The sequence below is a fragment of the Mastigoproctus giganteus genome, chromosome 8 (assembly GCF_048544385.1).
Source record: "Mastigoproctus giganteus isolate SK-2022 chromosome 8, ASM4854438v1, whole genome shotgun sequence".
In the NCBI taxonomy this organism is placed as follows: Eukaryota; Metazoa; Arthropoda; class Arachnida; order Uropygi; family Thelyphonidae; genus Mastigoproctus; species Mastigoproctus giganteus.
The window spans coordinates 101,802,739-101,815,902 of NC_143582.1; the positions used below are offsets into that span (position 1 = coordinate 101,802,739).

At 38.5% G+C, this 13,164-nt stretch overlaps 1 protein-coding gene across 5 annotated transcripts in view; it reads right to left on the minus strand.

Moving 5' to 3' along the window:
- The window catches only part of Sply (Sphingosine-1-phosphate lyase), a 485,520-nt gene that overhangs the window by 42,872 nt on the left and 429,484 nt on the right, over positions 1-13,164 (minus strand). For all 5 annotated transcript variants that reach the window (XM_090378845.1, XM_090378847.1, XM_090378846.1 and 2 more), the window contains one exon: positions 173-440. In XM_090378845.1, coding sequence (XP_090234971.1) covers positions 173-440 — 268 coding nt within the window. The remainder of the gene's footprint in view (positions 1-172; positions 441-13,164) is intronic.

A 13,164-nucleotide genomic window follows, 5' to 3' on the forward strand; every position in this document is an offset into this window, starting at 1 on the left:
CAGTCAGACTTTTAGACTGAAATTGTAAAATATGCTGCTTTGGACAGTTTCCTTTGTTCATTCATAACCTAAAATATTTATTAAAGTATGTATTTTTATATAAAATTCATTGTTTTAAAAACAAGTTAAATATTCAGTTTTATGATATCCATAATAATAATCATATACGTACAGTTCCTTTCGCTGGAGATTGTCTGTCTTTCAAAAGATACGACGTGCATTTTTCAACATCTTTTAAAAACTGTTCGGCTATTCCTTCTTGAGTATGTTGCAATGTAATGCAGAGATGGAAACCTGAAGGAAACTGCAGAGAGTTGAGATTCCAACCTTGTTCAGTCAAACTTTCACTCAATCTATATACATCAAAATCATTTGAGCCGACTGCTATCACACTTGCATTTGGCTGGCCAAATACAAATATACCGGGAATTTCTTGAAGCCTGTAATAAGAAGTCTATCACATCTGATTGATTACATGAAAATTTATAATAATAATCTGAAATATAGGAATGCATTTCTTAATGAAAAGATTGGTTGCATTGGAGTTTTCTGGTGCATGGACATGTCATAATTTGTTGGCTATTTTGAAGAAGGTGAAAACATCTGTTAAATCATCTATAATATTTACATCATTATATCATTCAAGAAGTTTGCTATAGTAGTAATGGTGTGAACAAACCAAGCAGTGTCACAGATCTGATGTCATGAAGTCTTCTGTGTGTATGCGTGTGTTACATAAACATGTCCAAATGGAAAGTATGTTTATTCTCTTCTCAACTTTTGTGTATTTGTATTTACAGCATACGTAAGTATGCTAGGAAACCCAGTTTTGCACAATGGTTGGTTTTATGGTACAGTGTTTCAGGTGTACAAGTTCGTTGCTGTTATAGCTGGTAACTACAGCGAGTCACAGGTTTGTAATCTAAATAAGGTACTGAAATTTGTTTTTCAGCATGAGGAATGGCACTGCTTTTTCAGATTGGTCTGTTGCTTCATTTCCAGCAATCCCTGTGTATCTGGAAATCCAAACAGAAATATACACTATCTAGTCAAAGTATTGACCACTTCCATGTTTTAGCAGTCTGCCATACCTCCCTGCCTGGTGGCACGCGTCGCAGTGAGAACTGTAGGTTTGTGGTATGTAGTCCACATGAAATATTTGATCAACATGAGCAAGGGATGTGATATGACAGATGTAGAGAAAACGATGATTGGTACTGGATGAAAGATGGCAGTATTACAGAAACCGAATCTTGTAGGCTGTTGGTGGAGTGCTCTAGTCAAGGTGTTGCAGGATGGGGACACAGAGCAGCAATTGCTGGACCAGTGGTGGGTGCACATGCCTCATCAATGGTTTCAGTGGTGTATATGTAGGCTGTCCTGCCTTGTTCAAATTGAAAAGTGGTGGAATAGACTTTAACCAGGGGGATGACAAGCATTTTTCCAAGGTCATGATCCAATGAATCCTCCTCTGTATGGGCTGACAGAGTAGGTCCTAGTCAAGGTACCCATGCTTTAGTTCTCACATCAGAGACAACACCCAAAGTTTGCATCCGAATGGCATTGATGAATGGAAAAAAGTTGGTTTTTTGATGAATCATGTTTCCTACTATGATGTGGATAGCATAGTAAGGAATGTTCTGGCGATATCCTTGTCATGGCGATGGAGGGTATGGCAACAAACTGTGAAGAGGAATCACTCCGATGTCCTGGTCCAACAGAAGCAGGTGGCAGCAGTTTTTGGTATTAGGATTTTTCTTGGAAATCTCTTGTAGACCTTATACCCTGAGATGGCACTCTGAATGCTAAAAACTACCTATCCATTGAGGCCGATCAGGTATTCTTCCCCCCCCCATTCATGGTGGTTGTCTTCCAGTGGTCATAATATTCTCTCTCTCTCTCTCTCTCTCTCTCTCTCTCTCTCTCTCTCTCTCTCTCATTGCTGGTATTTTTTTTAAGTGGTTTACTGAACAAAAAAGTGACTTCGGAGGGGGAGAGTGGTCTTGGCTGCCAAATTCACTGGATATGAATCACACAGAATATCTCTGAGATTAAATAGATTGCCATATCTAGCATTTGGATCCTCCATCACAGATTGCATCATCAATCCTGGCAACATGGTACAACATACCACCTCCCTTCAATGTTCAGAGCCCTTATAGAGTGTGTGGCAAAAGGAGGACATAACCACTATTAGGTAGGTGGTCCAAAATGTTTTTGACTGGGCGGTGTATATACATTAGCATTAGTAGAGGCATACGATGCAAGAAACCAAGCTTATGCAGTATCAGTCAAAAAAAAAAAACCCTCCCATTTCACCCCTCCATTCGTTCCAAATGCCTGTCCAGCTCAGCCTTAAATTTATTTAAGCTATTAGCTTCCACAACAAAAGATGGAAGCCTCTTCCATCATTCAACTACCTGCTGGCTAAAGGCAAATTTACGCACATCTATTCTATAAATATCTTTCCTCAATTTGAAACTGTGCCCCCTCTTAGCCTAAGCATGAGGAAGAATCCTATCAGCATTCAGTTTGCTCAACCTATTCAAAGCCTTATACACCTCAATCAAGATCACCTCACAGGTGCCTACTCTCCAGTCACTGCAATTTGCAGAACTTAAGCCTTTCTTGGTAAGAGCACCCCTTTATTCCCCTCACCAATCTTGTTGCCCTTCTTTGTACTCGTTCTAGCAACTTTACATCCTTCCTAAAATGAGGCCTCCAGACCTATACACAGTACTCTAGGTGTGTCCTGACCACTGCCTTGTATAATGGGATAATCACCTCCCAGTCCCTGCTAGCAAAATTCGTATATATCATTGACGAGACTCCATGACCTGCCCTGGCAGCCCATCTGCATTGCTCAGTGAATTTCATATTTGACTGCACAAGACCTCCCTTTTTCACTTTCCACTTCCCTGAGGGTAGTACACCACACAGTTGGTATGTTTCTCTTTGGTTATTGCTAGCCATATGCAGTACTTTACATTTGTCAATGTTAAACTTCAGTTGCCACTTCTCAGCCCATTTTACCAACTCATCTAGATCCAGCTGGAGTAGCATACTGTCTTTACTGTCGTTAACAACCATGCCAACCTTTGAATCATCTGCAAACTTGGACATTACACCCAATATACCTTCATCAATATCACTGATAAATATACAAAACAACAATGGGCACAACACCAAACTCTGGGGAACTCCACTAATAACATTTGTCCACGAAGAGCAGTGTACATTGATTACCACTCTCTGTTGTCCCCCACTCAACCATCTCTTTATCCATAGCAGCAATTTGCCTCCAACGCCAAGCAATTTGGCTCCAATTTGTGCAACAGTATCAAAAGCCTTTCAAAGATCCAAATATATGATATCAAAGTTATTCCCTGCATCCAGTTGCTTTGTAACCACATAATAGTATCCAATCAAATTGGTCAGACAAGACTTCTCCTTAACAAACCCCTGCTGTGTCTGAGCTATAACTGAAGTCTTGTCTAGATGATTCTGCAGTGCTTCATTAACCATTAATTTTGCTGTAACAGAAGTTAAACTGACAGGTCTGTAATTACTTGTGTCACCCTTTGATCCTCCTTTGTGAATTTGGGTCACATTTGCATGTCTCTAGTCCATGGGTACCTCCCTGAGTCCAAAGAAACTCTCATAATTATGGCTAAGGGTTTTCTTACTTCCTTTGCTCCCTCTTATAATAGAACTGGATAGATCCTATCCACCGGCGGTGCCTTTCTTATGTTTATCTTCAACAATTTCTCCTCCAATTTCCTCAGGCTCCTCCGTAGCCAAGAGCAGCAGTGCGTAGCACACGCTTTCTTGATTAGACCGGGGTTCAAGCCTGTGATCACCAAATACGGAGGATGCGGAAAGGTCAGGGAATGACCACCGCATATCCCCGGAGCAATATGGCCATAGTTGCTAATGCTCCTAAAAACCAAATAACAACAACCACTTTCCTCTCAGTTATTACAAAATCAAAGATGCAAAATACTCATTTAGCTTGTTAGCTACTTGAGCAGGATCATCAACAGTTGAACCATCGATATCCAGGGGACCAATCTGATTCATAATCTTTTCAGCAAAGAACTCTTTGCTGTTTTTCTTTGCATCCTTTGCCAAATATTTTTCAAAATCTGCCTTTCCTGTCTAATCTCCTTTGTGACTTAGTTTAGACCAGCTTATATCTATCGTAGGCTTCCATGTCACCCATTAATTTATAAGTATCCCATGCATATTTCTTCTCTGCCACATGTCTCATTAGAGACAGTTCATCTGACATCCAATTAGGCCTAAACCTTGAACAATATTTCTTAGTTTGTACGTAAAGCCTAGTACCTTCCAAGATTAATTCTTTGAATGCTTCCCATTTTGAATTTGCTGATGGTAACATCATCAGTTGAACTACCGTATAAAGTTCAAGTTCTGTCTCAGACTTCTGTAGTCATCGTTACGAAAGCAAAAACCCTTCCCTTTACCCTTGATGGTAATTACCTCTTTGAGTTAATCCCACTTCAGCACACTGTGATCACTGCCACTGTAATCAGATCAAGAGTATTACTCCCTCTAGTTGCCTCCCAAACATGCTGATGTAGAAAACAATCATCCAATAAATCCACAAAACCCTTGCTAATGAGTGATTCACCAACCCACAAATTCCAGTCAATATCTGAGAAATTAAAATCTCCCATTATAAGACTCTCTGATTTACTGACCCACTATTTTCCTGTACAGTTTTTTATTATACTCATCAGAGTCATTAGGCCTATACTCCTACACACTCCTACTCTCAATTTTGACTTCCCAGTGCTTATGTCAGACCAAACTGACTCTACACTGCACTTTCCAGCGATGTCGACCGGCTGTACCTCATTGGATTTTGTTTCTTTACTAATAGCATAACCCCTCCTCCCTTCTATCCTTCCTGTACACATTTTAGTGCCCAAATTCCATTTCTGCATTCCTTATATATGTGTTGGGATATCAGACACCACGTTTCTGATATCCCAACAATATCTGCCTTTGATATTTTGAGCAATACCTCAAATTCATCAAATTTATTTACCAAACTTCTAGCATTGGTGTATACGCAATTATACATACACTTGTTCCTATTCTTAGCTACCCTAACACAACCCATGTGTTTCGTTGTACCGCAATGACTCCCCGCTGTCTCTGAAATCCCCTGCATCTTGTTTTCCAGGCTGCTACTCATTCCAAAAGAAGCAGTGCAAGAATCACTTTCACCTCTGCCAGCGGCTACTGTTAATCTATTAGTCTATGTATCATCCCAAGCTATCAGTGTTCCGACCCACCTATCACTGCCTCGACAGCATCAGCAAATATTTTTGCATCCTTTCTATTTAAGTGTATCCCATTCCTGTAGAAGCTGTCTCCTGTTAACATTCTGATAAGCTTTAAAAAAAAATGTTACATCATCACAAATCATATAATGGTAAAAAGCCATACATGTGTTAAATGTGTATATATATATATATATATATATATATATTCAAGATTTTATATACATTTAAATAAATTAATATGGTGTAAAATAAAAAGAGCAGACACATTGTCATTGTTAGATAAAATCTGACTGAGTGTATAAGGCTCAATCAGATGGATAAGAGCGGCAAAATGTGTATTGCTAAAATCTGGACAGTCAATTAAAATGTGTCTAATGAATAAAACTGTCTCAGGATTCTCACATAGGAGGGCATCACCCCTCAGCAAATATGAATGTGCCAGATGACTGGGTCTATGCGGGTCGGACAAGAACAACTTCCTCCTTGCAATTCTTGTGCAGACTAGACTGCCATGGTTCAATTACAGGCTTTATCTGATATAATTTGTTCGTAGTCTGTCTTATTCTATGGATTCTGCCATTGAAAAATTGAAGAATTGGTTTTGGAATATATGCCAAAGACTGTAGAAATAATAGATGAATTGTGCAGCGTTGATGCTTCGGATCTTCCAACATCTTACTCAAATCAAGTGCACAAATATAAATTTACTTGTTTCAAGAAGAATGATGATCGATGGAGATTCAATATTCCATATTGGCCAATGGATCAAACTCGAGTTTTAATACCGATGAACACACAAGACAATCGACGTTCAAATTTCAAAAGGCATTTTCAACAATATAAGAAAGATCTTGAAGAGAAACATTACGATACACTCGAGCAGTTTCTAGAAGAGCACAAGTTGGATATGAAAACTTGCTTGGATGTTATTCTACCAGGATTGACGAAACACCTACCATTCTAATGAAAAGAAACATGACACAACTCTGGACGAATACCTTTAATCCTTGGATAGCTGGTATATTAAATTTGAACATGGATTTACAGTTCATACTCTAGTTACATTCATGAACATCATGCATTGTAGAATATGTTAACAAAACCAAAAGAGGCATAAACCATTTGCATCGAGAATTGATCAAATTGCAAGAAGAGTATCCAGATCAAGACTACACCGAATTTTTTTGTTAAAATGTGTTAGCATTAAAACGTTGAACAGCGTTGAAATGAGCTCACAAGAGGCAGCTTGGTATTTGCTTCGTCAGCTAATGTCTGAAGCTAGTAGAGAATTTGTATACATTCCAACTACTTGGCCTCACGAGCGTCAGAAAAGTTGTAACTTTCTACATCTCACCTAAGAAGAGCAAGAAGCGAATGGCAGAAGAAAATCTCGATGATGATTCTACCGACATATGGAATGAAAATATTATACAGAAATATGAGAAAAGACCAAAAGATGGAGAGCTCAGTCAGCTTTGCTTGGGTGATTTTGCAGTGAAATACAATGTTGTGAAGGGACAATGTAAACCTAGAAAACAGATGCAAGTCATAAGGTATCGGAAAACATGCAAGTCATAAGGTATCGCCACTATGAAATGTCTGAATTGGCAGGGTATAAACGTGAGATAGTTTTACTTTACTGGCCTTTCAAAAATGAAATGGTTGATATCTTAGATTCAAACAAGTTTCTTCAGATATACGATGAAAATGAAGATTACTTTATGAATTGCCACAAAGGGTATGAGTCGGACATTGATAAAACAGAGTATTGTAGAAAACTTTGCATCAGAATGGACGATAACGAGGGTGCTCGAGCGAAATGCGAGGAATATGTTCAAAGTTGAATTGCAAAGGATGCTAGTAACAGACTTCAAGAGAACAATGATGATATTGAAATGATTTTGAATCATTTCAATATCATCGACGACGTCCACTGTGGGACGTCGTCGAGATAATATCAAGATAAGCGACGATTACTGCAAGTTGATTCTTGAAGTTATACATAGAATAACAGATTGAGCTAACACAACTCTGCTTCAAATATTCTTTACTGGTCCAGCAGGCTGTGGCAAGACATTTACCTTAAATTATGATGGAAACTTACAATCGCTTAAGTCAGGTGCAAAACTCGCTTAACAATGCATTCGTTGCCTGTGCATCGACGGGGAAGGCAGCCGTGGCAATCAACGGTACTACAGTTCATTCACGTTCAAAGTTGGTATGAAACGAATACATGGTGGTCTTGCTCAAGAAACTCTGCTTCTCTATCATAACGCATTTCAAAATGTTCAAGCAGTATTCATCAACGAAGTTAGCATGATCGGAGCTGACATTTTACATACGATCAATGCCAGACTGCAAGAGATCAACGGAGAATTCGATTGAGAGTTTGGTCGTTTAGATATATCATATTTTGTGGAGATTTGCGTCAGTTGCCGCCAGTGAATGCAAAGAAAATATTTAACCCTCATAAAGCTTCTGTTGATGGTGCAATTTTGTGGCAGTCTCTCAGTTTCTTTCCACAGGTTCAAGCGATGAGACAGAGTGACGTATTCTCTGGCATATTAACTAAAATTGGGAACGGTGAAACGTTAGATGTTGAAGAAAATAAGTTAATTGAAAGTCTATTTAGAACACGAGACTTTGTCATGGAACAAGTACCATATGCTGTTTGTTTGTTTCATTGTAACAATGATGTTGCTCAATATAATGCTCAAGCGTTGGAAGGAAACACCACCATCAATTGTACAGTCGACGATCACTTCACTGGTTACAAGAGTTGAGTAGTATGCGAACAAAACTCCATGAAATGAGCGTAGCAGAGACCAGAGGTTTGCCATATATATATATTGCATCTATTGACTGAAAAACCTTACATTATCACTACAAACATCAACGTTGAAGATGGTTTGGTCAATGGAGCAATCGGAACTTTACAGCATGTTGAGATGGAAGAAACAGAAATCAAAAGATTGTGGTTACATTTCAAAAGCAAGAATATTGGAACTAAGAGTCTTCTCAAGTCTTGCCCACACATATTGTTACATTGTTGCGTAATCGTCGTAATCGGAGTCCAGCCAGATTTTAATCTGGCTGGACTCCGATTATGACGAGACGTTCAGACACAGTATCTTTCAAAAGCAAAATGCTTAAATACAAAAGAATCCAATTTCCTTTGGTTGAAGTTTGTGCCATTATGGTTCATAATCTCAGGGTGGAACTTTCAAAGAAATCGATTTCGATTACGATAAGAGTCTCGAACAGCAACTGGTATATGTTGATTGTCGAGAGTTAGAAGCATCGATGGCCTTTTCATAAGAATTCAGAAAGATGACTACATTCTACCATGCTTGCGGTTGAAATGCACCTAAGATGCAAGTTCTTTGAACTGAATTGAAACATTTCAATAACCATCGTTTGGAAACACTCTCTACAACACATTACAATTTTGGGATCAATTTGCTTTGACCAGTTTCAGAATGGTATTGTTGAATACACAGTTTGAAACTACATAGCGAAGACATTGTGACCGATCCAATTCTTATGGATTCGAATATCTTGGCATTAAATGAAACATGGCTTGAAAACAATGAAAATGTTGATGTTCGAGGATATAAACTCATTACCGCCACATATTCTCATTACCATGGATGCGACTCTCTATGGCAAATGAGTGGTACAGATAATTGTGGCGACATTTGTTCAGCTGAAATTGAAATAAATGGACAGAAGACTTTGCTTGTAACATTCTACATCTCACCTAATTCAACGCTGGAGCAGATTAAAGTTTTCTTAATGTCCAATCTAGCGATTTATATGCCAAAGTTTGGAGACATACCTAGCGTAAAGAAATTCAACTTTCAAAAGATCCAAATAATTTTAGTGGGTGATTGCAACATTGACTTTAAGAAACCTGAAAATGTCCCATTCCTCAACTTCCTGGAATAAACATTCAATCTTAAACTCGCATCAGATCCTACAAAATCTACTACGCGTGGTCAATCACAATTTTAATAGTGCGAATTGTTTCGACTATGTATCTTACTTTAGTTACCACAAACCTTTATTGTTGATTGTAAATGAAGATACCGAATAAAATAAAACTGATTTTATTAAGCTTAAATTGTATTTTTTTCATTTCACATGACGTTATTCACGGATTCACCTTCGGCTCCATGGAGGATGAAGGCCTCACCAGCAATTTTCCCGTTCCTTCTGTTTTGTGCAATGGCCATCCATTTACTACCCGCAAACTCACAAATTTCATATATCCATCTCCGCCTTTGTCTTCCAGGTTTTCTTCTAGCTCCTCTTGGATACCATTCTGTTATTTTCTTAGTCCATCTGTCATCGTGTCTTCGAGCTAAGTGTCCTGCCCAAGACCATTTTAATTCTTTAGTTTTGATAAGAATGTCCTTTACTTGAGTTTGCTGCCTAATCCATGTGTTTCTCTTCTTATCTAACAGTCTGATTCCCAATATAATTCGTTCCATTCTTCGCTGTGTAGTTCTCAGCTTCTCTTCCATTCTTTTGTTGAGTGCCCAAGTTTCACTTCCATAAGTCATGGTGGGGAGTAAACATGGTTCATTATTTTACGTTTGAGACAAACTGAGATATTGCTCTTCAGTAAGTGACTATATTTCCTGAATGCTATCCATCCAAAATTTATTCTTCTCTTGACTTCAAGCCATTTATCATTATTACAGCTAATAACTTGTCTCAGATAAGTATATGACTCCACCTTTTCAATTACTGCTCCTTCAATTATTATGTCCCTTTCTGTGGCATACTTGTTCATCATTACTTTTGTTTTAGCCATATTCATCTTAGTCCAAAATCCTACCGAACTGTAAGGAAAATCTTAATCATAACTGATTAAGATTTTCCTCTAATTCTTTGGGATCGTGGCTTACGACCACAATGTCATCTGAAAATTGTAAATGGTTTAGGTACTCTCCATTCACATTAACCTTTCTGCGACCAGTCTAATCTTCTGAAAGCTTCCTCAATGGCAGCAGTAAACAGCTTGGGAGATGTCTCCTTGTCGAACTCCTTTCTAAATTTTAAATTTCCTATTAGCATTAGCATTAATAGAGGCATATGATGCAAGAAAGCAAGCTTATGCAGCATCAGCCAGAAAAAAAAAAAAAAAAAAACTTCCACTTCACCCTTCTGTTCGTTCGAAATACCTGTCCAGTTGAGCCTTAAATTTATTTAGGCTATCAACTTCCACAACAAGGGATGGAAGTCTGTTCCACCAACCCGCTGGCTAAAGGCAAATTTCCGGACATCTATCCTACATCTGTCTTTCCTCAATTTGAATTTATGCCCTCTTAGGTGATTATTCTGAGCAAGAGGCAGAATCCCATCAGCATTGAGCATGCTCAAACCATTCAAGGCTTTATACACCTTTATCAGATCACCTCGCCGGGGCCTAGTCTCCAGACACTGTAATTTGCAAAACTTAAGCCTTTCTTCGTAAGAGCAACCCTTTGTTCCATTCACTAACCTTGTTGCCCTTCTCTGTACTCATTCCAGCAGCTCTACATCCTTCTTGAAATGAGGCCTCCCGACCTGTATACAGTACTCAAGGTGTGGCCTGACCATTGCCTTATGCAGGAATAGAAATATTCCTGTATATCACTGATAAGACACAATGAGCTTCTCTTGCAGCCCATCTGCACTGCTCAGAGAACTTCATACCTGCCTGCACAATTACTCCCAGGTCCTTTTCATTCTCTACCACTGTCAGTGTAGTACCACAGAGTTGATATGTTGCTCTGGGGTTGCTGTTTCTCATATGTAGTACTTTACATTTGTCAATGTTAAACTTCATTTGCCACCTCTCAGTCCATGTGCTCAACCTTTCCAGATCCTGTTGCAGCAGCATAGCTGCTGTCTTTGTCTAGTCTAATAAAGGAGGTAGCGTTATCATATATTTTCTTCAAATCTTATATAATCTATGTCTTGTCTTTCCAGTGCTCGAAACATTGCCTTATGCTGTATGGAGTCAAATGCCTTTTCATTAGCATTAGTAAAGGCACATGATCCAAAAAAGCAAGCTTCTATAGCACAATCATAATCCACAAATGCCAGGCATAATGGTGTTTTATATTCATTTGTTTTTTCCATTAGCTGTGATATTAAGTGAAGGTGATCCATAGTTCAGAATCCTGTCCTAAAGCCAGCTTGCTTTTTCGGTAGATTCTCATCAAGTATTCTTTCTAATCTTTTAGTAATGATCCTTGTGAACAACATGTAGATGTGTGATAACAAGGTATATAATTTCTGATTTATCCTTGCTTATGCAGCAAAACTATGGTTGCATTATTCCACTCCCTAGGCATCACACCTTTTTATAATGCATTTTGTGAAGAGTCTTGCAAGTTTTTGTGCCATGTCTCTTCCTCCCAATTTTAACGTCTACAGTAACTTCATCTTCCCCCGGGGCTTTCTGATTCTTCATTTCTTCAGCGCATTTTCGTCCTCATCAGGAAGAATATCAGGTATGTCGTATGTGTTGCTAATTTGCTATCCATCTTCCCCACTGCTGGCATCATTCCCTCACTCCTTGTATAATTCTCTATAGTAGTTTTCTGCTATTTGAATTATGCCTTCTCTGCTATTTATAAGCACACCATCACTATTCTTCAGTTTCAGTATTTGATAATTTATTTATCCCTATTTTGTGTTACAATTGTTGGGAGATAACAGCAAGAAGGGAGGGAGAACACATAAGCCAAAGGCTTTTTAGGGGGTGTTCCCTTTGAAAAAGATGACAATAAAAACAGATACATCATGAATCGGACATGTTTCTACATTCCATTACAGAGACTACGTAAACCAACCACACATGTCGCGTGGTTAGCAACAGTACTTATAATTACATTGTGAGTACTTTTACAATAACAAGTATGAAAGAAAAAAATATGAAATAATTGCGTAGAGTGTTACAAGCTTTTTGACAGCTATTCCTTCAACTTGTTTACACAATTTCCAAACTGGTATGCATTGTGGAAAGTTCAGGAGTTGAGTGGAAGGTGATTTAGATCAGACATCCCTGGTGATGTGTTCAGTCAGGAGCTTCTTGAACTTGTTTAGTGAAATGGCATTTTTGATGTTTTCAGGAAGATTATTCCAGGTTTTTGCGCCTCTGTATTTTATATTTTTCTGGCCTATGGCTTTTCTGAAAAGCGGAACCTTCAGGTTTGCTTCATTTCTTAAATTATATCTTATTCCTTCTTCTTCTATTGTTATAAAAAAGGATCTGAAGAGAGGAGGAAAGTTCGGTGTTTTCAAAGCATTGTAGACAAAGACCGCCTCAGCTTTTTGTATCAGTTGGTAGATGCTTAAGAGTCTCGCTTCCTTATATCTCGAAGTCACCGATGCATTCCAGGGAAGGCCCAAAATTGAACAAACACATCGATTGACAATTGAATTGATTCTCGTAAGGTTATATTGACTGGTCGTACCCCATGAGATGATTCCATATGTGAAGTGAGGCTGTATTAAGGAAAGGAATACTAGTCTGAGAAGGGAAGGAGGTACCCAGGCAGAGGCTCGGGTGAGTATTCCTGCTAGTGATGAAGTTTTCTTTCGTAAGGTGATCATTTGTTTATCCCAACTCAGCTTGTCATCTAGCCAGATTCCTAGAAACTTGGTATCATTCACCCTTTCCAGTTGTTTTCCTTTGTATGTTATTTCGAAATCAATATTTAATGGTTTATTTTTCGTCCTAAACACCATATATTTGGATTTTTCTGGGTTTAGTATCAGCTGATTCTTTTGAAGCCAACTATGCATTTCAGAGAGCAGAGCAGAGATCTTGCATTGAAGTTGGTTAGGGTCT